We start from the raw sequence: 22,609 nt of genomic DNA on the forward strand, positions 1-22,609 counted from the left end.
ATGTGCACTTACCGGAGAGAGAAAGAGAGAGATAGTGAGAGGGAAAGTGAGAAATCACCCCCAGGGGGCTGGCCATGCTGCAGTCCCTTCTCCTTCATTCTCCTTTAGGGACTTTGGGCACACACGCACAGGTACTGACATGATTTTTCAAGTCACCAGGTCCAGGATTTGAACTGTAGTCAGCCATGTGAGAGACCAGTGCCTTAGCCACCACACCACCTGCTGGCCTTGACAAACTCTGTTTTAAATTTATTTCTTTTTTCCATGAGAGAGAGAGAGACAGACAAAGACAGAGAGAAAAATAAGCACTCTAACAGGGTCCTTCCATGGTAGTCCACCCGAGTCTCAGCAGGCCGGGATCACACCTGTGCACATGTGCCTGGTACACTGGGACACTCAGGGAGATCCTGGGATGCAAACCCAATGCCTTTCCAGTGTGGGCCAGTTGCATTACCACTATGCCACCTGACCCTTAAACACACTCTTTTTTTTTTTTTTTGAGAGGTTTTTGCTATAAGGCTTGTGCGCTCGCCAGACAGACAGAGACAGAGAGATAGAAAGCGAGCAATCAACACCCAGGAAGGATGGCCACGCCACGATCTCTTCTCCTCCATTCTCCTCTCGGGACCTTGGGCACGCACGCACATGTGCTCGGCGTGAGTTTTAAGCCACCAGGTCTGGGACACGAACCACGGTCGACTACATGGGAGTCCAGTGACATAGCGATTACACTAACTGCTGGACCCCTTAAACACACTCTTTTTTTTTTTTTTTGAGAGGTTTTTGCTATAAGGCTTGTGCGCTCGCCAGACAGACAGAGACAGAGAGATAGAAAGCGAGCAATCAACACCCAGGAAGGATGGCCACGCCACGATCTCTTCTCCTCCATTCTCCTCTCGGGACCTTGGGCACGCACGCACATGTGCTCGGCGTGAGTTTTAAGCCACCAGGTCTGGGACACGAACCACGGTCGACTACATGGGAGTCCAGTGACATAGCGATTACACTAACTGCTGGACCCCTTAAACACACTCTTTTTTTTTTTTTTTGAGAGGTTTTTGCTATAAGGCTTGTGCGCTCGCCAGACAGACAGAGACAGAGAGATAGAAAGCGAGCAATCAACACCCAGGAAGGATGGCCACGCCACGATCTCTTCTCCTCCATTCTCCTCTCGGGACCTTGGGCACGCACGCACATGTGCTCGGCGTGAGTTTTAAGCCACCAGGTCTGGGACACGAACCACGGTCGACTACATGGGAGTCCAGTGACATAGCGATTACACTAACTGCTGGACCCCTTAAACACACTCTTAAAGTGCTTCTCGAATATAAAAGAATATAGCTGTGGGCTGACTTGTGGCACTTCTCAAGTGAAGCTGGTTGCATAGGTTAGATCGTGGGTTGAGTTCCCTGACCGACCTGCACATGCCCGTGGTCCTGGCTGCCTGCAAAGACGGAGAGGAGGGGCGCTGCAGTGTGAAATCCTGTTGAGGGTGCTTGTCTTCCTCCTTCTTTGTCTCTCATTCTTATATAAGAAAACAGTAAATTAAAAAAGAACATTTAAAAATAATTATTTTACTTTATTAATTTTAATTATGATTTTTCAACTTGCTATAGGGCATGCACACTCACAGAGAGAGAGAAAGGGAAAGTGAAAAAGCAAGCCATCAGGTCTGAGATTCAGACTGTGGTCAGTCATGTGGGAGTCCAGCAACTTCACCATGCCACACTGCTGGCCCCAAGAATATAGCTTTTTTTTTTTTTTTTTTAAGAATTATTTTATTTATTTATTTTAAAAATTTTGACCAGAGAGAGAGAGAAAGCAGCTGCTAGATCCAGGACTTTAACTATGGAGTCCAGAAAACCCTTAACCACCATGCCATCTGCCAGCCCCCACAAGAATATAGTTTTAATAACTACTTTAATGTCTTTCCTACTAAATCTATCATCTGAATCAATTCAGGCTCAGACTTTTCTTCTCATCGTGTATCATATTTTCCTGCTTTGTTGCAAGGAGCTTTTTATTGGATACCAGACATTATGAATTTTATCTTGTTGGGTGCTGGATGTTTTGTATTCCTGTAAATATTCTTGAGCTTATTCTGGGATGCAGGTAAGCTACTTAGAAACAGTTCGACCTTTTCGGGTATTACTTTTAAGCTTTTTTAGATGGGACCAGAGCAGCATTTAATCTAGGGCTAATTAGATTAGCCAGAGGCTAGACCCTTCTGAGTATTCTACCTTAATGCTTCTGGAATTAGAACATCTTTCCACACTGATTGAGCATAAGCACTATTCTCGGTCCTATGTAAGCTGCAAAGACTGTTCCCTCTAATCTTTCTGGGTGGGTCTTTCCCCAGCCCTGGTGTACTTTCCTTGTACCTATGAGCTCATCAACCCTTAGCTGAAGATTTGCAGGGCATTGTCTACAGATCTCACGAGCTCTCTGTGTTTATCTCTCTCCTCTCTTGTCCTATCAACTCTAGCTCCCTTAGCCTCTGGAACTCTTTAACTCAGGGATTTGGAGTTGGCCTGGGTTCCCTCTCCCTCGTAGAAAGTCTCTCCAGACGATAAGCTGTACTAATCGCAGGGTTTACCCTGCTCGTTTTCCGTTTCCCAGGCATCGCTGTCCTTCGCTGCGTTGTGACCGAGACCTTGAACATCATTGTCTCACACGTTTTGTCCAGCCTCCTACTTGTTTCAGGTGGTAGGGAAAATCCAGTCCCTGTTATTCCATCTTGGCTAGTAGCAAAAGTCTCTATTGTTCTTTAAGTTTGAAAAACTTTCTGAGGGTCTCTGGAGTGAAAGATGTGACCAAGTCAAATTGCTGGTTATCAGGCCGGGAAAAGGGGTGTTCCTTGAAGAGGCTGAAAGGGCTTCCAACCTAACCACAGAGATGCTGAGCTTTTCTCGGAGAGATAGAACGCTCTGTTTTTCTTTTCTGGCTTTTATCAGGTCTTTGGCTTTTTGTCTTTGGACTCGTTCGCTATTTCTTTGATGGTGAAGGTTTGGGGTTGTTCATTTTGAAGCAGCACCTCTGTGCTCACTTGAAATCTGGACATTTTTACTTGGCTTCCACTTAGCCATGATTTGCATATTTAGGTCACCAAAGTTTCCGAAGGCAAATTAAAGTTTCTCGGTGGCAGTGACAGCAAACCACATCTGCTCTTTTAGAGAACCACCAGACCAAAGATTTTGTATTTCACCTTGATGAGGAATTGCAGACACACTTTATTTTCTTCTGCTTTTAGTTTTTTTGCCGGAGGGAATGTGCATTAGCTGGAGAGAGACAGAGGGAAAGCGAGGAATCACCTTGGAGTGTGTGTGTGTGTGTGGGGGGGGGATAGTCATGACACAATTCTTTCTCCTCTTGAGATTTTGGGCACACATTCACACATGCCTGGAGTGAATTTCAGGTCACAGGTTTGGGGCGTGAACTGTAATCGACCATGTGGGAGTCCAGCGCCTTAACCACTATGCCACCTCCTGGCCCTGTAGACATACTTTTAAAAGACACATCTGTCAGGATGTGTAATAAATAAAAAAAAAATAATAAAAATAAAAGTAAATAAATAATTCTAGAAAATACTAATAAATAAAAATAAATAATGAAAAAAAGTAATAATTTTAAAAATTCCCTGGCTTTAAGCCCAGGTGTCTTCCTGTCAGAGGAAATGCAGTACTTTTTTTTTTTTTTTTTTTGAGAGGGTTTCGCTATAGGGCACGTGCGCTCGCCAGCCAGATAGAGAGAGACATAGAGACAGAAAGTGAGAAATCACCCCCGAGGGGGGATGGTCACGCTGCAATCCCTTCTCCTCCATTCTCCTCTCGGGATCTTGGGCACGTACGCACACGCGCCCAGCGTGAGTTCCAAGCCACTGGGTCCGGGATGCGAACTGCGGTCGACTACGTGGGAGTCCAGCGACAGAGCCATTACGCTAACTGCTGGTTCCCCTGCTTGACTTCTTGACAGCGTTTAATATCGCTGTCACCTCCTCCTCACCACATTCCCTGGCTCTCCTTCTCCCTTTCTGGCCTTTCGTCCTCTGCCTGTCTTTTCTCCTCATCCTGGGTCATATTGAGACAGGAAATGGCAGGCAGGCCACCTCCAGCATAGAAGAACAGCACCCAGGCTCGGCAGCTGGAGACCAGCGACGGAGGGAGGTCACTCCATGGATCGGGAAAGCTGAATTTGACTTCCTCATGGCCTGTAACTGTCGCAGCCTGCCCCCTGCCATATCCATCACCCATGCCTGCGTGCTTATCGTGCTGACTCCTCCCTGCCCCCGTTAGAAACCAATATAACCTCCTACCCCATCCCAAGTCAGGGCCCAGAGCTTGAAGTCTGAACTCCTCTGGGTCTGACGGCATAATAAACCTGAGTTCTACTCTCCAAGGACTGTTCGGTTTTCTTGGCAGTCTGTTTCTGCAACAATATTTGCCTGCTCCGTTACATGCCTAGTGACTTTTCACTGGATACCAGACATTGCAAATTTTGCTTTATTGGGGCTAGATTTTTTTTTTTTGAAGTCCTATATTCTTGAGCTTATTCTAGAATGCAGTTTAAATTGCTTCACTTGTATGACACTTTAACAGCCCCATGAGAGAACCTATCAACTCTCTCAGTTCAGCCTTTCCTCTCATATTCTCCATATCCCCCCCTTTTTAAAAATTTGCTATAGGGCGTGTGTACCCACTGGAGAGAGACAGAGAGAGAGAGAGAACGAGAGAGCATGAAAGTGAGAAGTCACTCTCCACAGGGGGGATGACTCGCTACTTAGCCCCTCTCCTCCGTTCTCCTCTTGGGATGTGGGGGACACATGTATAGCACCTGGCTTATTTTTTAAGCTGCTGGGTCTGGGACTTGAACCGTGCAGTTGGCCATTTGGGATCTGGCATCTTATCCACCACACCATGGGCTGGCTCTCTGTCTCTCTCTCTCTTTGTTTTTATTATTTAATTTATTTTTACTTATTTATTTATTTTTAATTTGCCGTAGGGCACATGTGCTCAACAGAGGGACAGAGAGAGAAAGAGAGAGGGAAAGTGAGAAATCAAGCCACCAGGTCCGAGACTTAAACTCACATCAGCCATGTGGGAGTCCAGCACTTTAACCACTACACCACCTGCTGGCCCCCACTCTGTCTCTTAAGAGGTACTTTTAAACATTTCATTCCTCCAGCTGGGATTCCTTGTGCTCAGTCACCAAAGCCTGCCAATTTTGCCTCACTCCATCCTGGTGCTATTATAATATTGTAGTTTGGTCACTATCATGTTTTACCTGGGCAACTGGAAAAGACTTCTGCTAACTGAAGTCTTTTTGCTTCTAGCCGTCATGCTGTGTCCCCTCCTACCCATATATATAGGTATTTTTTTTTTCACATTCTTGGTAGAATGGTCTTTCTGGAATGTGAATTAAAGCCTATTGGGATCTTGCTTAAGATCTTCTGATAACTGTTCTGTGCTCTTAGGGTAAAGCCAGATTCCATATAGCAGGCCTGGTGTAATCGGGCCCTTGTTTATCTTCTTTTTTAAAAAAATGATTATTTTATTTAACTTTATTTATTTATTTAAATTTTACCAAATAGGAACTGAGAGAGTGAGTGAGAGAGAGAGTGAGAGAGAGAAAGCAAGAACTGAGAGAGTCAGTGAGAGAGAGAGTGAGAGAGAGAAAGCAAGCCACTGGCTGCAGGGTCTGGGACTCGAACCACGGTTGGCCATGAGGGAGTCCAGTGCTCTTAACCACCATGCTTCCTGCTGGCCCCCCATTTACCTTCTTGCATATGACTCCCTCTCTCTTAATTTCCTGCCACATCCAATGGTTCTCTTGCCCTTTCTGGCCTTCCTGTGTTTCTGTGTTTTGTTCTTTTTTTTTTTTGAAAGTTTTTTGCTATAAGGCATGCACGCTCACTGGAGAGACAGAGATAGAGAGACAGAAAGGAAAAATGACCCTCCAGAGGGGATGGCCATGCTGCAATCCTTTCTCCTCCACTTTTTTTCTTGGTATTTTGGGCATGCACACATGCACCTGGGATAAGTTTTTTTTTTTTTAAGATATTTTTGCTATAGGGTGTGTGCGCTCGCCAGAGGGACAGACAGAAAGCAAGAAATCACCCTCCCTCCCCAGGGGGATGGCCATGCCACAATTCCTTCACTATTCTCCTCTTGGGATTTTGGGTATGTATGCACATGTGTCTGGTGGGAGTTTTAAGCCTCTGTGTCTAGAACTTGAACTAAGGTCTACTACATAGGAGTCCAGTAACGTAACCATTATGCCATTTGCTAGTCCCCTGTGTTTTGTTATTTCTGCACATCATCTTTCCTTCATTTCCTTTACTCGGCTAACTCACCTTCCAGGTCACTGTCTTTGGGCGGTCTTCTTGACCTCCTAGATCATCTGGGTCTGCCTAGCCCTACAGATAAGTGAGACATGAGTCTGTGCTTCCACAGGTTACTGCGTTTCCTCTGTTGTAACACTCATCCAAACTTCCACTCGACTGTAAACTCCATCTTGTTCACTTTCACATCCCAGTGCCCTATACAAGAGTCACTTAATAGGCACTTAACAAACAGTCACTGAACCGAACTTGACTGTGTCATTGGCCGTGGAGGTTTCAGTCCTCGTGACTCTGAGCAGGAGGACTGGGATGAAAGATGGCACCCTATACTGGTTCTCTTGCTGGGGCCTGAATTCTTGTTTCTCCACTGTTTATTTATCAGCTTAGCAACCTGATTCAGGGAACAACTGTGCACCTTAGTTGCTTCATATGGAAGTACCATGAGTTTTCAGAAAGCAAATAAAAGGATTAGATAATATTTTTTTAAATTTTTCATTTCTTTTGTTATTAGTACTGGTTGAACATCTTTAATACGAAAATCCAAAGTCGAAAATACTCCAAAATCTGAAATGTTTGGAGCACTGACATGATGCTGGAAATAGAAAATTCCACACCTGACCTCTCGTGGTGAGTTGCAGTGAAAAATGCTGTAATACATGGCCGGCCATGGTGGTGTGGCTGTGACCCGACACCCTGTGATGCTGCAGCCACGTGGGAGGGTTGAGTGTGTGATCTGAGGTCTCCCTACGCAAGCTGGGTGAGCATATGCTCACTATCTCAGTTGGCTGACGGTGGAGGTGGACTGTGATGTGAAGACATCGTTAGGAATGCCTCATAAGAAATAAAAAAACTGCGGCCAGCAGGTGGCATGGTGTTCAAGGCACTGGGCTCCCATTAAGTCAACCACGGTTCAAGTTCCAGACCTGGCAGCTTGCTTTCTCACTTTTTCTCTCTTTCTCTGTCTCTCTCTGGTGAGCACATATGCCCATAGCAAACTAAAAAATAATAATAATAATTAAAATTAAATAATTTAAAGAAGATAAACCTTAAAAAAGCTGCAATACAAAAATATTGTATACAATTATATTCAGGCTATGTGTATAAGGTGTATACAAAACACAAATGCGTTTCCTATTTACCTATATGCAAATATTCCCAAATCCCAAAAGAAATCTGAAGTCCAAAATACTTCTGGTCCCACGCATTTCAGATAAAGATATTCAACCTGTATTTTATACACTAGTCAATTATATTTCCTCTCTTGTACAGTAATCATGCATGTCCTTTGGTGTATTTTTCTTTTATTATAAGACTTCTTTATACATATTTGCTGTTTCTTATATAAATATTTTAATTTATATAATTTATATAGACTTATTAATTAAAAGTTTTTTCATAAACATAAAAAGTTTGTATTTTTTTCTAATAATTCACAAATGTAAAATTTGTTTTTAGCTCACTTGCAGTACAAAAACAGGTAGCTGGCCCAGACACTGTGGCATGGTGGTTGTGAAAGTGCCCAGTAGCACTGGAAGGCATATGCCAACCACGTATTCCTACCCCCAGCTGGCTTGAAAATATGCCAGGCAATGCTTGTGCCCTATAGGAAAAACAAAACAAAACAAAACTACATTAAAAAATTGGGAAAAATTACATTACATTACTTTTTTTTAGGTCGTAGAGCAGGTGTGCTTGCTAGAGACAGAGTCATAGAGAGGGAAAGTGAGAACTCAACCTCACCCCCTAGGAGGATGGCCATGGTGCAGTCCCTTCTCTTCTAGCAATAGCAGCCTCTTCTCCCCCATTCTTCTCTTGGAATTTTGGGCATGCATGCACATGTTTTCAGACCTCTAGGTCTGGGACTCAAACTGCAGAGCTGGCAACGTGGGATCCGGTGCTTTAACTGCCGTGTTGCCTGCTGGCCCACATTACGTTATGTCTTTCTTTCTTTTTTTTAAAGAGATTTTTTGCTGTAGGGCATGTGTGCTCACCAGAGGGACAGTGAGAGACATAGAGACAGAAAGTGAAAAATCACCCTCCCCCCACCCGGGGGAAGATTTCCATGCTGTAAACCCCCCTCCTCCATTCTCCTCTTGGGATTTTGGGCACGCATGCACAGGTGCCTGGCGTGAGTTTTAAGCCACCAGGTCCGGGACTCAAAACATGATCGACTACGTGGGAGTCCAGTGACATAACCGTCTATTGGTCCCTATTCGTAGTTTTCTCTGTACGTTTTGCCAGAAGTTAATTTTTTTAAAGTTCATTTATGTATTTATTTCTTCCATGAGTAAGGAGGGGAGAGAGAGAGAGAGAGAGAGAGCGAGACCCCAGGAGGTCACCGTGCTCTATCCCCAGCTTCAGCCAGCCCAGGATCACAGGCATACACGCATGTCCCTGGCATGCTCAGGGTGGTCCCAGCATGTGAACCCAGGACCTTTCCCAGGTGGGAAAATCATGTTATCTCTGTGCCACTCCCTGGTCCTAAATTTTCTAACTTTTTGAAATGAATTTTTAATTTGAAAAAGGTTTTAAATTATCGTTGTTGTCTAAATAACATAAACATTTCCCTCGCACTTTCTATTCTATTCCACTGATCTCTTTATCTTTTGTTTCCTGGTATTACATTATTATAACACTGTTTAACATCTAGTAAGTCAAGACCCCTTTTACTAATTTTTTCAGTTTGTTATAAGGTGCTTGTGTTCGCCAGAGAGAGAGAGGGGGAGTGAGAACTCAGCCACTGAGGAGGGGGATGGCCACGCTGCAATCTCTTCTCCATCCTCCTCTCAGATTTTGGGCACGCACGCACACATGCCCAGTGTGTTTTTCAAGCCTTCAGGTCTGGGACTGGAGCCATGCAGTTGGCCATGTTGGATCCAGCCATCTTCACCTCCACGCCACCTGCTGGCCCCTTCTATTATTAATGCTCAGCCTTTTCTTGGTTATGATGCTAGATGATATCTCAAAGTTGCTCAGATTCTTTGATTGATAATGCACCCGAATATAAATAAACCCTTTTGGCCCCTTTCTTTCAAACCTAAGTATTTCTTATTCTACCAGATACAAGGTCAGTCATTTTAAAATGCTTATAATAGAGGGCTGAATGGTGACACCCCGTGAGGCCGACCCACATGGGAAGACTCCTGGTTTGCATCTGAGGCCTCACCGAGTATGCCAGGCATGCGTGTGCTCATGATCCAGGGTTTGCTGGAACTGAAGTGGGGTCAGTTGCAGTGTCAGGAACCTACTGGGGGTGCTCTCTCTCTCTCTTTCTCTCTCACTCCTTCATGGAGGAAATAAAAAACTTGGGGCCAGGAGGCGTGGTGGCTGAGGTTCTGGATTCCCACATGGCTGACTATGGTTCATGTTCCAGACCCGGAGGCTTGAAAATCACAACAAATAAATAGATAAATAAATTTCTATTTAAATAGATAAATAAACTTAAAAAAGTGTTAAGAAATGCCTGTAGTCAATCTCTGTATGTTAAAATGGTTTATGTATATGGTATATTTAAATGTGTTTTCTGCGCACACATGTATGCCGTGTGTGTGTGTGTGTGTGTGTGTGTGTGCGCGCGTGCAGTATGTGTGTATAGGATGTATGTATAGTGTTTGGGCTGTTTACAGATACAGTACATGTGAAGGGTGTATGCAGTGTGTTTGTGTGGGCATGTGTAAGTACACAATGTGTTAATGTATGTATATGCATGTATGCAGAGTGTGTGCCGTGTGTATGTCTATGTTGTGTGTGTGGCGTGTTTATGTACGAGTGGAGGGTGTGTGTGGGGGTGGGTGTGAGGTGGAAAAGAGATGCCAAGGCCCTAGGGGGCGCTAGAGAGCTCAGGGTATGTCCCAAAGCCAGGCTGAGTCCTCCACACCCCCTGCCTTCTTGGGAAAAGCAGGGCCATGACTGTGATCCTTTGTGGATGTCACCTGAGGACAGCCTTGAGGGTGAATAGGACCGGACTCTCCTGCAGCGTCTCTGCCCAGCCTCTCACCTCTTCCCTGCATTTCCTGAGAAAAGGGTGACTGCTCCTTTAAGAAAAGGAAGCTTCTAGTACTCTACAATGTAAAGGAGCCTTTGGTGGAAGCAGTGCCACCAGAGGGGTCAGCTCTGAACCAGGCTGGACTTGGAATCTCCTGACTGTGGAGGGTAGCTGCTGAGTGGGGCAGGAGTCAGGAGGGGACCTGTAAAGCAGTGGGACCTTTGTCCTCGGTAATGGGTGAGGTGGCCAGTGTCAGCCTCCGTCTTTTCTTCTCCAGTCCACGTCCAGACAGGGCAGCTCTGCCCAGTTCTTCCCGGTCCCACCCTCCTGAGTGTTGCACCTGCAGGTTGCTCCTTGCCTCCCGAGTCAAAGATGGTTTCTCCCATACAGAGCTCTACAGTGTCCCTGGTACAATGGGGTGACTGTCACCTTGGGCACATTGCCCTCCCTTTCCCTGGGAAGCCTCCTTTGCCCTGACTCCTGAGCAGCTCCTACTGGGAGTGATTACCCTCACAGGATACACTTTCAGGTCATGCCTGACTCACGGTCCCACCTCGCTCCTGCAGGTTCGCAGCACCACCGGGCTCAGAGTCCTGTCTGCATCTTGTGGCATGAGCCAGAGGTTGCCCATTTTCCTGGCAGGATGGAGGGGCTGAACCGGGATACTTTACTGCCCAGAAGGGATGCCTGGACTCAGACTTCCCCAGCCAGGAGGAGGATCAGGCACGCCCAAGTTCAAGGTGCAGGTAAGTCCAGGTGCCACTGCATTGGAGCCAGGAAACGGGGCTCGCCCTTCCTAAGGACAGTGCTCATGCTGTGGGGGTGGGGAAGAGCAGGCCAGGGCTTCACACAGTGCCCGGGTTCTAACAACCCTCTGGCCTTTCCATGACCCACACGTACTTGACCACTGCTTTGCTGATTTCAGGGCTCCTTCTCCAGTTTCTGTTCTCTGTCGGTGGCCAGCTGGCACTGGGGCATCTGGTTTCTTTACCTACCTCTGGAAGACAGGTCTGCTACCTCTGCCTGCTGTTCGCCACAGGGCAGGTGTGGAGGGCAAGGAAGAATAGGGTGGCCTTCAGGGCAGACGGGCCTGGGTTCGCATTTCAGCTCTGTCCGTTCTAACTCTATAAACCTTGGACAAGTCACCTCTTGGCCTAAGGTTTCGATTTCTTCCTGGTCACTTGGGGCTAATACTTTTGAGGCTTGCTGTGGAGATTAAGTGGGATTATGTGTAAATTGCCCAGCTCAGGCCCCGGCATCTGGTACTCTCTCTCTCTGTATGTATATGTAAGCTTCTCCCTTGCATCTCCCAGTCTTATCTTGTGTTGATCACTGAGCCATAAATATCCACTTGACAACCTAGTCAGGGGGCCAGGGACAAATACTCACACTTCCCATGTTTAGATTTACATAGACCAAGCGGCTGTCAGCTCCCACGGTGGCAACAGGCAGAGATTTGCAGAGCAGATGTCTTGGTGTGAAACTCGCCCCTGAATGTTTGCAGACAAAGTAGCACAGGGGCTGACCTTCCTTCCAGCTCTGCCTTGTGCACCAGGCTGGGGAGATTGAAAGTGCCTGTCTGCCTGCCCATCTCCTGTGTGACTGTCCCTCAGCTGCTGGGGTCTGCTGTCCTCCTATCTAATGGCACCAGACTGTGAGTGGGGGGCAGTGAGGATGGCTGGAGCAAGCTGCTCCTATCTGGACCTGCGTGGGGTGGCTCTCCACCAAGAGAAGGCTGGAAAGGGTGCTCCAGGCGCAGGAGTTGGCAAGGGGCTGGCTCAGCCTCATGGAGGGCAGTGTCCCTCGGAGCAGAGTGCATTTTTCCAGGCCCACTGTACTGGGTTGGCAGGGTGCTCCTTTAACCTAGCTTGGGTCTGATGATTACAGAGCTGAGCTTCAAAGCAGGCTACAACCCGGATAATTGTTGCCCTGGGGGAGCTGGGCGAGCAAGCCAAGCCCGTCCAAGTGGGCCCGCTGGGCCCCGGGAGGCCGGGGTGGCGGGGCGGGGGCGATGGTTCTGCGGTGCTGCGGTCGGGAGCCTCCCGGTGGCCGCCCCATCTGCCAGCTCCTCCGGGAAGGAGCCACTCTGGAGCCGCCAAGACTGTTCGGACGACTCCTCCCCTCTGGCGCGTCTGCTCCGGCAGGTGGAAATCTCTGCATTCAAACCAGCGCGGGCCAATCAGGGCCCGGCGCGCTCCGGCGGTTCCAACGCGCCTCGGTGCAACCCTGCCTCCTGCTGCCGCCTCGGAGCCGCTGGGCTGGGGGCGGTGACCCTGCTGCCTCGGTTACTGGGAAGCAACACTGCCGCCTCGGGTTACAGGTGCCTGCCGGTGCAGCGGCGGGACGCCATGGAGCACTCCCTTCACCGCGTCTCCCTGGGGAGCTGGCGCGCCCGCCGGGACTTGTCCTTCTACCTCACTACCTTTGGTAAGTCTCCGTTGGGGCTGGCTGCCAGACACTGCTGGACCCTGCTCTCAACTGGCAGAAAGGCAGCCCCCTGTGACGGGATGGGAGCATCGCTCTGTGAAGGACACCTTCGCTGGCCCCTTCGTCTTGTGGTTGCCCAGGAGTGCCCAGGGCCTAGCTCGGACAGAGTAAGCTGCTGGACACCACCTGCTGCCACTGGTGCCAGCTGCGGTTGGTTCTACCTCGCTTGGCTGGAATAATCACAGCCCAGTTAATCTTTCAGAGACTTGGTTTGTCACCACTGAGTTTCCCCAAAACAGGCAACTTAGGTTAAATCAAGGTCTTATTACTGTGTCTGAGATCTCATTCACCCACTTCCTTTTGGCTCAGGGACCAGACAGGTGCCCGGGGCAAGCCCAGGTGCCCTTACCTCCTGTGGGCTCTCCTTGCAGGCTGTCATCTGACTCCTCCATCAGGGATCAGATCCTCAGTGAAGATGGAGAATTCTCTTCACTAAGACAGACCAATCTCTCAGGAAGGTCCCAGGGCTGCCCTCAGGCCTGAGGTGGAAAGAAATGAACAGTAAGCCCCAGTCCCAACCCCCTAGATAGCAGGCTGGGTTACCCCAAACAACAGCAGGGCAGCAGCTGCTCCAAGGACCTAGGCACACCCTTCCCAGTAGCCATAATAAAGATAACGACCTTTCCCCAGGGCTCAACCCTTTGAATCAGCTTCACTTCCTCACTGGTCCTGCAACTCCCTGTAGGGGGTAGGTATTTTACCTCTGCAAAGACTTGAGAGCAGGGAGAGGAAGATCTCCCAGGAGCTTGTGGCAGAGTTTGTACCTGAGCTCAAACCTTCTGGAGATGTCCCATCCGGCACATTTTTGTTTGAATTTGCATACAGTTTCCTTAAGGCCCTGTAACTGGACTTTACCCTGATTTCAAAGCCAGAGCTTGCAAGGAGAAAGGCCCTTGCTGGGATTCTTGGCTCCTCTTGCCTTCCGACTTACTCCTGTCCAATACACTTGGCTCTTCGCTATCTGCTTTTTTCTCTACAGGCGGATAGGGTAATAGAAAACCAGTGGCTTGGCCCCAAGAAAGGGCCTGTGGTCTGGCCATTTCTGGAATTTGCTAGCCTCGTTGACGGGAGGACAGTGCAGAGAATGATTAATTAGCTAGTTTGTTGAGCGTTTGCCATGTGCCATGTCTCATGCCAGGTGTTGTGTACCGCATCATCTCCCTGGTGCTTCCAACCCTACGAGGCAGTTCCTGTCAATCCCATTGGGCCGTGAGAGAAGGAGAGTTTCCGGATGTTTGAGGTCGGCAGGGCTGAGACTGGTCAAGAGTGTCAGGTAGCGGTAAGGCTCTGTAACTCTGATGTCATCTTGATTAAAAAAATAAAAAATACGTTTCATTGCTTTTTCCCTCATGATCATGGTAAGCTGTGTTCGTTGTTAAAAACTTAGTGAAAAGAAAGTGAAAAATCACTTGAAATCTGACTCCTCAGGGAGGCCACTGTTGACATTCCTGTTTATATTCTTTCAGACTTAATTCCCTGTCTCTCTGTATGTGGTCTAGTTCTAACAAAACTGAGATCAAATTGTATGTTTTGAAACCGGTTTCTTCCCCGTGTTGGTATGATATAAATATCTCCTTGCATCAGTCCATAGTCTTCTGTTGAATTAATCTCCCTGCCAGATCTGGAAAGTCAGGGAGGGTCCAAGCCCAGAAGTCAGGGAAGGTCCAAGCCCAGCCATGGTGTCAGGGCTGGGGCCAATGGGTATCAGAGAAGGTTGTTACTTGAACGAGTGAATGAAAGTGCAGGAGGCTGGAGGAGCCTGGGTGGGGTGGGGAGCTTCTGCTTTTGTTTATGCTGGCTCCTCTCAAATTTTCCCAGGACACTGATCAGAATGTTTGATGAGTCCTCTGCTGTTGCCTGCATTAGCTCTATTTCTTTGGGTGCTATTTGTCATGGTGCCCCTCTCTCAGGCTGTTGATTTTCTTCATACGCCAAGTAATCTTTGCTCCTGTGTTCCTGAAGATTTTATCAGTGGTTAGCAAACCTGGCCAAATATAAGCATCTAGGGAGCCTATTAAAGCACACAGATTCCTAGGATCTTCTCCCACAGATTCAGGTTTTATAGGTCTGGGAAGAGCCTGAACATCTATAATTTGACAAAGCCACAGAAATTATTTGGCCTACCAGCCAGGTTTGGAAGCTATGGATAGTCATTTTCAGTAGCCAGTGTGGACATCCTTCACTGTGAAGAGCTTTGCTAAGGATTCCTCTGGTCACTGGCCTTTCCCCAGCAAGGCAGGTAGCTCCTGGTCTTTAGCCTTGGCAGGACTAGATGAAAGTACTGCCTAGCTCGTAGTTTTATTACCAATCTTTAACTTTTTTCTGAAGATGAGATCTCTCTCTCTTTTTTTTTTTTTTTAGAGATTTTTACTGTAGGGTGCTGTGCTTTCTGGAGGGACAAAAAGACAGAAAGTGAGAAATCAGCCTCCAGGGGTTATGGCCACATTGCAATCCTTTCTCCTCCATTATCCTCTTGGGATTTTGGGCACACACATACGTGTCTGCTATGAGCTTTAAGCCACTGGGTCCAGGATTCTAACTGTAGTCTACTACGTGGGAGTCCAGCGACATAACCATTATGCCATCTGCTGGTCCCAAAGATGGGATCTTTTGCTGTTGCAAAGCCAGTTTACAAAACTGGAACTGAATGTCAAGGCACAAACTGTATTCAGTGGCCAAGGAGTTGGGGAGCAGGGGGGCTGAACTCACAAATCAAATTTTTGCTGGCCTTGAGCTGAGAAGTTTAAACTATATCAAATAGGGTAATGAGGGGATGAGATAGGGCTGGTTATAGAGGGGAGAAATGTTCAGAGCTTTTCCTGGAGAAGGTGGGGACTTCCGGGGATTCAAGAACTCTCCTCCTTTTCCTCCTTCTAAGGATATTTCTAGTAGTTTCCCTGGTGATTATACGCTGTCGTAGTGCTGGAAGGTGTGTCATTTAGCCCCTAAATGATGTTATAATGAAGTGTGGGGTCTTCCAGTGGTCAGTATGGTGGCCATGTTGGATGCCACGGTCCAGGCTGGTTCTTGGAAAGCGTTATCTTGTTTCTTAGGCATGCTCCCTGTTACTAACAAACACCATTTAGGGAAGGACTGGGGCATGGTCTGAGCACCGATTGTATGGTGGGTGACAGTTTACTGAGCACAATCATTTAAAGAGACAAAATGATTTTGATCAGAGTTTCCTTTAGGAGGAGGACTGTATGAGATATATATTGCTTGTGTGTGAGTGTGTGTGTGTGTGTGTGTGCCCGTGTGCATATGCCCAAGCAACAACCTTTCAAGAAAGGGGCATGTTTGAGTAACATTGATTGAGTTTCCATGTAAACTGTAGGCATCATATTTTATATAGAAAGTAAAAACTGAAGTTGACAAAAAAAATGAAGTTGAAGTTTTTAGGACACCTTTTTCCCCCCAAATTATTATTATTATTATTAATTATTATTTTTCCAGAGGATATGTGTGATTGCTGGAGAGAGAGAGAGAGAGAGAGCGAGCAAGCGAGAGAGAGGCACTAAAGCACCCCAAACAAGGTCTGGGCATGCTGCCATCCCCTACCCTGAGATCTGGCTCAGCAGGATCTTGGGCATGTGTGTGTGCCTGGCATGTCTCAGGTCGATCTGGCTGAGATCTGAACTGTGGTCTGCCTTGTGGCTTCCAGCACTGCAATTCAGCACACTACCGACTGCACCTTGGAGGTGGACCTAGAATGTTTTTTTGGAAGGGATACCAACAGATAAGCTTGCTTGGTGAACCAAATTATCAACTTCCCTGGGGTCCCCAAACCAAATTATTAACCTACTTCTAGTCTCTGGTAGGATGGATGTGGCGAGTGGTCAAGGAAGAGAGCAGGTCGCCTTTCCACTGGGGTGTTTGGGCCAGTAGATGACAGGCAGGCTGGACATGTTCTAAGGGCTGTAGGTGGCTGTGGACATCGAGTGACACAACCTACTTGTCTTTAGAAACGTCAGCCCTGATGAACCCATAAGATGAAAGCTGTCGGGAGCAGCTCTAAGTGTAGGTTCTAGAGTGCCTATAGGCTTTGATTTGCCCGAGAGAAGCTGGGAAGATGTGGTTGAAGGCATAGTAGACTAAGGAATGCCATCGACTGGCTGGGCATTTTCTTTCTTACTCCACATTTGTCGTGGCAGTGCAGTCTTAATTGAGGCCCCAGTCCACTCTGTTCCCTGCCTCTCATTAGAGCCACAGAGATAAATACTCCCATTTCCTTCCTTCCTTCCTTCCTTCCTTCCTTCCTTCCTTCCTTCCTTCCTTTCTTTCTTTCTTTCTTTCTTTCTTTCTTTCTTTCTTTCTTTCTTTGAGAGATTTTTGCTATAGGGCACATGTGCTTGCCAGAGAGACAGAAAAACAAGAATTTGCCCCCCAGGGGGGATGGCCATGCTACAATTCCTTCTCATCCCTTCTCTTCTTGGGATTTTGGGCATGCACACATATGCACCTGACATGAGTTTTAAGTTGCCGGGTTTGGGACTTGAACCACAATCTACTATGTGAGAGTCCAGCAAGGTAAACATTACGCCATCTGTTGGTCCCAATACTCCATTTTCTGTAGTGCAAATGAAGCTGGGAACCGATGCCAGCCACCTGCTCCATGTGTTGGGCAGTGTGAGGTCAGACCTGAACTGGAGGCCCTGACAAGTCCCTGCCAGCTGGCCCCGGTTTGCCCTCATTTCCAGCCCTGCTGCCCTGAGCCTGGGAAATTTCCGTGCATGCAACTATTTCTCAGGAGTGCATCATCTGCTGGCTAGTCCTCTGCATTTATTGGCTTTTCTGTTATTTGAAGTTCATCTGCTTGGGAGCTTTTAGAAATTCCTCCAAGTTTCTGGCTTCTCGATAGCCCTTTGTCTTCTTTCTAATTGTGCTGTGTACGTGTGTCTGTGTTTAAAAACCTTTATAACTAGGAGATATTATTACACACATACAGGAGAAAGTTCCCCCAAATGACGTGCAGTTCAGTGATTCACCACCAAGCAAACAACTTCATAATGTTCACTGGAGTTAAAAATTGAATACTACCAGTATCCAGAAGATTCGAGTTTGATGTGTGGTTTATTTTTTCCTCTATCATCCAGTTCAAATTATTTTCTAATTTTCATCATCATTTTTTCTTTAACTCATGGGTTATTTAAAAGTTTTTTTTTTTTTTTTTTTTTTAATTTGCCATACAATGATAGTGCTCGCAGGTGAGAGATAATGGGTTAGGGGGACGTGAGGAATCAGCCCTCAGCGGAGATTGTGTAGGTGCAATCCCTTCTCCTTTCTTCTCTTGGGATCTTGCGCACTCATGCACTCATGCACTCATGTCTGGCATATTTTTCAAGCCACCGGGTCTGGGACTCAAACTGCACAGTTGGCCATGTGGGACCTCTGTGCCACCTCCTGTCCCCAAAAGTGTATTTCTTAATTTTTTTTGGGGGGGGAGAGGTTTTTGCTATAGGGCGCATGTGCTCGCCAGACAGACAGAGAGAGACAGAGAGACAGAAAGCGAGAAATCACCCCCCAGGGGGGATGGCCACGCTGCAATCCCTTCTTCTCCATTCTCCTCTTGGGATCTTGGGCATGCACACACATGTGCCCGGTGTGAGTTTAAGCCACTGGGTCCGGGATTTGAACCGCGGTCGACTACATGGGAGTCCAGCGACATAGCCATTATGCTAACTGCTGGTCCCTATTTCTTAATTTCTAAATGTTAGGGATTTGGAATAGTATCTAACATTTTGGTCAGAGAACATCCTTTGATTTTATTTATTTTGTTAGGTTTTTGCCATAGGGCACATTCACTTACTGGTGACTGTAAGAGAGAGACACAAAGAGGGAAAGTTAGAAATCACCCTCCTGGACGGCCACACCACAACCCCTTTTGGGAACACACACATGTGCCTGGCGTGATATTTCAGCCACTGGGTCCGGGCCTCTAACTGCAGTCTGCCATGTGGGAGTCCAGCGCCTTAACCACCTTGCCATTTGCTGTCCCTCCACCCACATCCTTTTTAATCCTTTGAAATTATTGAGATTTGCTTGATGGTCCAGCAGATAGTTTTGTAAATGTTCAGTGTGTGCTCAAAAACACTTCTGTAGCAGTTGAATGCAGTGTCATTTAGGTAAAGTTTGGTAATTATGTTGGTTAAATACTCTGTATTCTTGTTGGTCTTTTTCTCTTTGTTCTATCAGTTCCTAAGATAGGTGAATTAAAATTCCTATCCTAGTTGTAAACTTGTCTGTTTGTCATTGCAGTTCTGTTTTTCCTTGACATATTTTGAAGCTATATAAAGAACCTAGGAATTTAGAATTATTATCTGTGTGTTCAATTGAAACTTTTATTATAAGGTCTTCTTTTATTGTTATGAAATCCTCTCTTTATTTCCCGTAGAGATAAACTCTGCACTGTCTAATACATAGCACACGCTGGCTTCTTTGGTTGAGACTAGCCTGGCATATCTCTTTCAAAGATTTGCCTTTCTGACTTTCTATATCTTCACACTTCAGGTTTGCTGTGTCCATTACAAAGGGCAGGTACAGGGACCAGCAGTTGGTGTAATGGCTATGTCGCTGAACTCCCATGTAGTCGACCATGGTTCAAGTCCTGGACCCAGTGACTTAAACTCACACTGGGCGTGTGTGCGTGCATGCATGCCCAAGATCCTGAGAGGAGAATGGAGGAGAAGGGATCAAGGCATGGCCATCCGCCCGGTGGGTGATTTCTCGCTTTCTGTCTGTCTGTCTTTCTGGTGAGCGCACGTGCCCTATAGCAAAAACTTCTCAAAAAACAAAACAAACAAAACAAAACAAAAAAACCAAAGGGCAGGTACAGAGTTGTTTTTCTTCTCAATACAGACCTAAAATATCTTTTTTCAAAAATATTTTTATTTATGTATTTATTTTTATTTTTATTTTTATTTAGGTGCTTGGGGTCACTAGCATTCTAGTGATAAATTTTTTTTTAGATTTTTGACATACAGCATTTGTGCTCACTGGAGAGAAACAGAGACAGAGAGAGAGAAAGTGAGAAATTACCCCCTAGGTGCATGGCCCCACCACAGTGCCTTCTCCATTCTCCTCTTGGGATCCTGGACACATGTGCTGGGTATGTTTTTCAAGCCACAGGATCTGGGACTAGAAAACCACTTTAACCGCCACGCCACCTACTGGCCCTGGGATAATCTTAGTTCAGTGTTAGGGACTAAGATTATTTGAAATCAAGCCACAGTCCCTGGAGGAACTGTGACTGATTAGTCACCTTCTTCCAAAAGGACAACCCGTCGAGTCCCAGTGCAAAAAGCAAGGGTTCAGAACAAGCCATGTTTTAGCAGGCCTCGACCTCTGACTCCTGCTCCTCCAGCCCTGAGAGGCAGGCAGAAACTCTGCTCAGCCTCTGCCTTTCAGTCAGGGCTCTGGAATTTGGAAACACCCAGGGAGAAAATGAGCTGAGATAAACACCAGGCTTACTTACTAACACAGGCCTTCACCCCTCAGATCCTACCCGGTAGTTCTCTCGATCTCGAGAAGATGCTGCTCTTAGAAGATGCTTTTAGATAGTTGGTCTAGCTTCTCTGGTTTTCTCAGCGGTTCTGTCATTCCTGAAACAGAAGTCTCCTGTGTGTAGTTTCTAACTTCCCCTTCTTGTCGTTTCAGTGGGAGCGCCCTGTGTGTGTCAGGTACTTCACATAGGTTAGTAGAACTGTGTGGTTATTATTCCCCTCATGGAGATGAGGAAACTGGAGTAGCAGTGATTAAGGAGCGTTGGTGATGGATCCAGGATTCACACCAGGTCTTACTGACTCCAAAACCCATGCATCACTCATAGTGCTATGCTTCACCTTTTGTGTTTTCCATATCCAATTTGTTCTGCTAGAAAACTTTATTAGATAATTTAAAAAATGACACAGACATAAAACATGAAAATAAGCTATTGACTATGTGTGGCTTAAAGCTATTATCAAGCATAAAACATACTCATCATTATAAAGTAACACTTATCCAACTATGGGGAAAAATCTGTATTATGAAATAGATAAGGAGGTGAGTAATGAATAAAATGAACGAATGGAAAATTTCGGTATTAAAATAATATTACTTTATATATGCAATTTGAAAACATCATTATAATAAAATCCAAAGGAAAATCCTAAAAGACAGACTAATTTACATTTTCTACAGATAATAGCATTGTATACACATTCATGTGAAAGAAAACTATTTATTCAGCAGGTGAAAAAGTCAATGAATATCTGAGGGACAATTCCAGATTTTTCAGTTTAATAGTAATGGATATGATTTGAATCTATCAAAATTCCTTATTAAGAGAACAAGAGATCTTGGGCCAGTGCATGCCATGATGGTTAAGGCAGCTGGATTCCACATGGCCAACTGTGTGGTTTGAATCCTGGACTTGGCAGCTTGAGAAACATACTGGGCATGTGTACACGCATGCCCAAAATCTTGAAAGGAAGGAGAAATGGAGAAGGGACTGTTCCCCATGGAGGAGTGCTTTCTCACTTCCACCCTCACTCTTTCTCTCCAGTGAATGCACGTGCCCTCTGAAAAAACAGAAAAGAGCATAAAAAAGGAGGTCTTTGTTTCCTTAGTTATATCTTAAAACTAGTTTGTCTTAATTTTGAAAATTAAAAAATTGCCTCAGAATTAGGATCAGATTTATATCACCTAATTGTGAGGGCAATATGGGTATATATATTAGTTATCTATCACTTTGTAACAAATTATCCCAATAATTTTCCCAAAACCAATCAGTAGCTTGGTGTTTTGGTGAGTCAGCATGTGCGAGCGGTTTAGCTGGATGGCTCTTGCTCAGGGTCTCTCATGGGAGGATGGTCAAGCTGTTGTCCAGGCTGCAGTTATCTGGACAGGCATTACTGGGGCTGGAAGTTCTCTTTCCAGAATGGCTCATGGACATGGCTGTTGACAGGAGGCCTCAGTTCCTGCTATTTGTTGAAGTCTCCTTCTTCTCTGGGCCATCACAAACCAGGGCCCAGGGCCATTTCTCTGAATGAAACTCAAGATTCTCCTTCAACATAACAGGCACTTGAAATTCTCCAGGGTTATGCCCAAGAGTAGTACAGCTCCCAGTTCCCCAACATCACTGCAGCCATTTCTTCCTTAAAAGGCAGAAGGTAAAACTGGTAAGCATGCATAACCCTCTTGGAGTCTTGATCTGGGCTGCTGTGTGGACGAGTCAGCTGCAAACCACAGACAGAGGGGTTGTATGAGGGCCTGAGTACACACTTGTCCTCACAAATGGAGGGAAAATTTGTGAACGTTAGTGGCTGGCTAGATTCCATGTGCATTTGTCCTGATAATCATCACCCTTCCACGCCTATCTTTTAAAAGTTTTTATCTTATTCATGACAGAGAGTACTGTGTATGTGCACGAGAGAGAGAGAGAGAGAGAGAGAGACATACCCTCAACAGGATTTTATCACCCACAATTCCTTTCCCCCAGCCCTCCTGCTGGTCCAGATCTTGGGCACTCGTGTGCGTACCTGGCATGTTTCACATCGACCCCTGGTCAGTCATGTGGCTTCCAGCACTGCACTTCAGTAAGCTACCAACTGTGCCGCTGAGGTGTGGCCTCCTGTGGCTTTTAACATGTGACAGTTCTTAAATGGGCAATTGCTTTTAGGGTGAATGGGAATGCTTTTAGAATGATTGTGGCTTCATGCTGGCTTGGCAAGTCCCTCCTAGATGTAGTCTCTGCACATCCCAGGGTGGCATGAACACCCTCTGCCTGCTGATCCATGAGGCCAGCTATGGTGTGCTGCCCT

The 22,609-nt window shown here is 46.3% G+C and overlaps 1 protein-coding gene and 1 long non-coding RNA gene across 6 annotated transcripts in view; one reads left to right on the plus strand and one right to left on the minus strand.

Moving 5' to 3' along the window:
- The window catches only part of LOC106734255 (uncharacterized), a 19,936-nt gene extending 6,360 nt beyond the window's left edge, over positions 1 to 13,576 (minus strand). For both annotated transcript variants that reach the window (XR_001369940.1, XR_001369941.1), the window contains exons 1-2: positions 13,511 to 13,576; positions 13,159 to 13,288 (exon numbers count right to left, since the gene is read on the minus strand). This is a non-coding gene — a long non-coding RNA (uncharacterized LOC106734255). The remainder of the gene's footprint in view (positions 1 to 13,158; positions 13,289 to 13,510) is intronic.
- Positions 1 to 22,609, plus strand: part of RGS3 (regulator of G protein signaling 3) — a 158,657-nt gene that overhangs the window by 9,248 nt on the left and 126,800 nt on the right. For 2 of the 4 annotated variants that reach the window (XM_014585618.2, XM_014585638.2), the window contains exon 2: positions 10,889 to 11,068. In XM_014585618.2, the coding sequence (XP_014441104.1) occupies positions 10,966 to 11,068 (103 nt within the window). In that variant the 5' untranslated portion in view covers positions 10,889 to 10,965. Of the gene's footprint in view, positions 1 to 10,888; positions 11,069 to 12,564; positions 12,750 to 22,609 lie in introns of those variants that run through there. The other 2 variants (XM_027769509.1, XM_027769500.1) reach the window with 2 other exon arrangements.

This window comes from Tupaia chinensis, unplaced genomic scaffold (assembly GCF_000334495.1).
Source record: "Tupaia chinensis unplaced genomic scaffold, TupChi_1.0 Scaffold000081_1, whole genome shotgun sequence".
Classification (NCBI taxonomy): domain Eukaryota; kingdom Metazoa; phylum Chordata; class Mammalia; order Scandentia; family Tupaiidae; genus Tupaia; species Tupaia belangeri.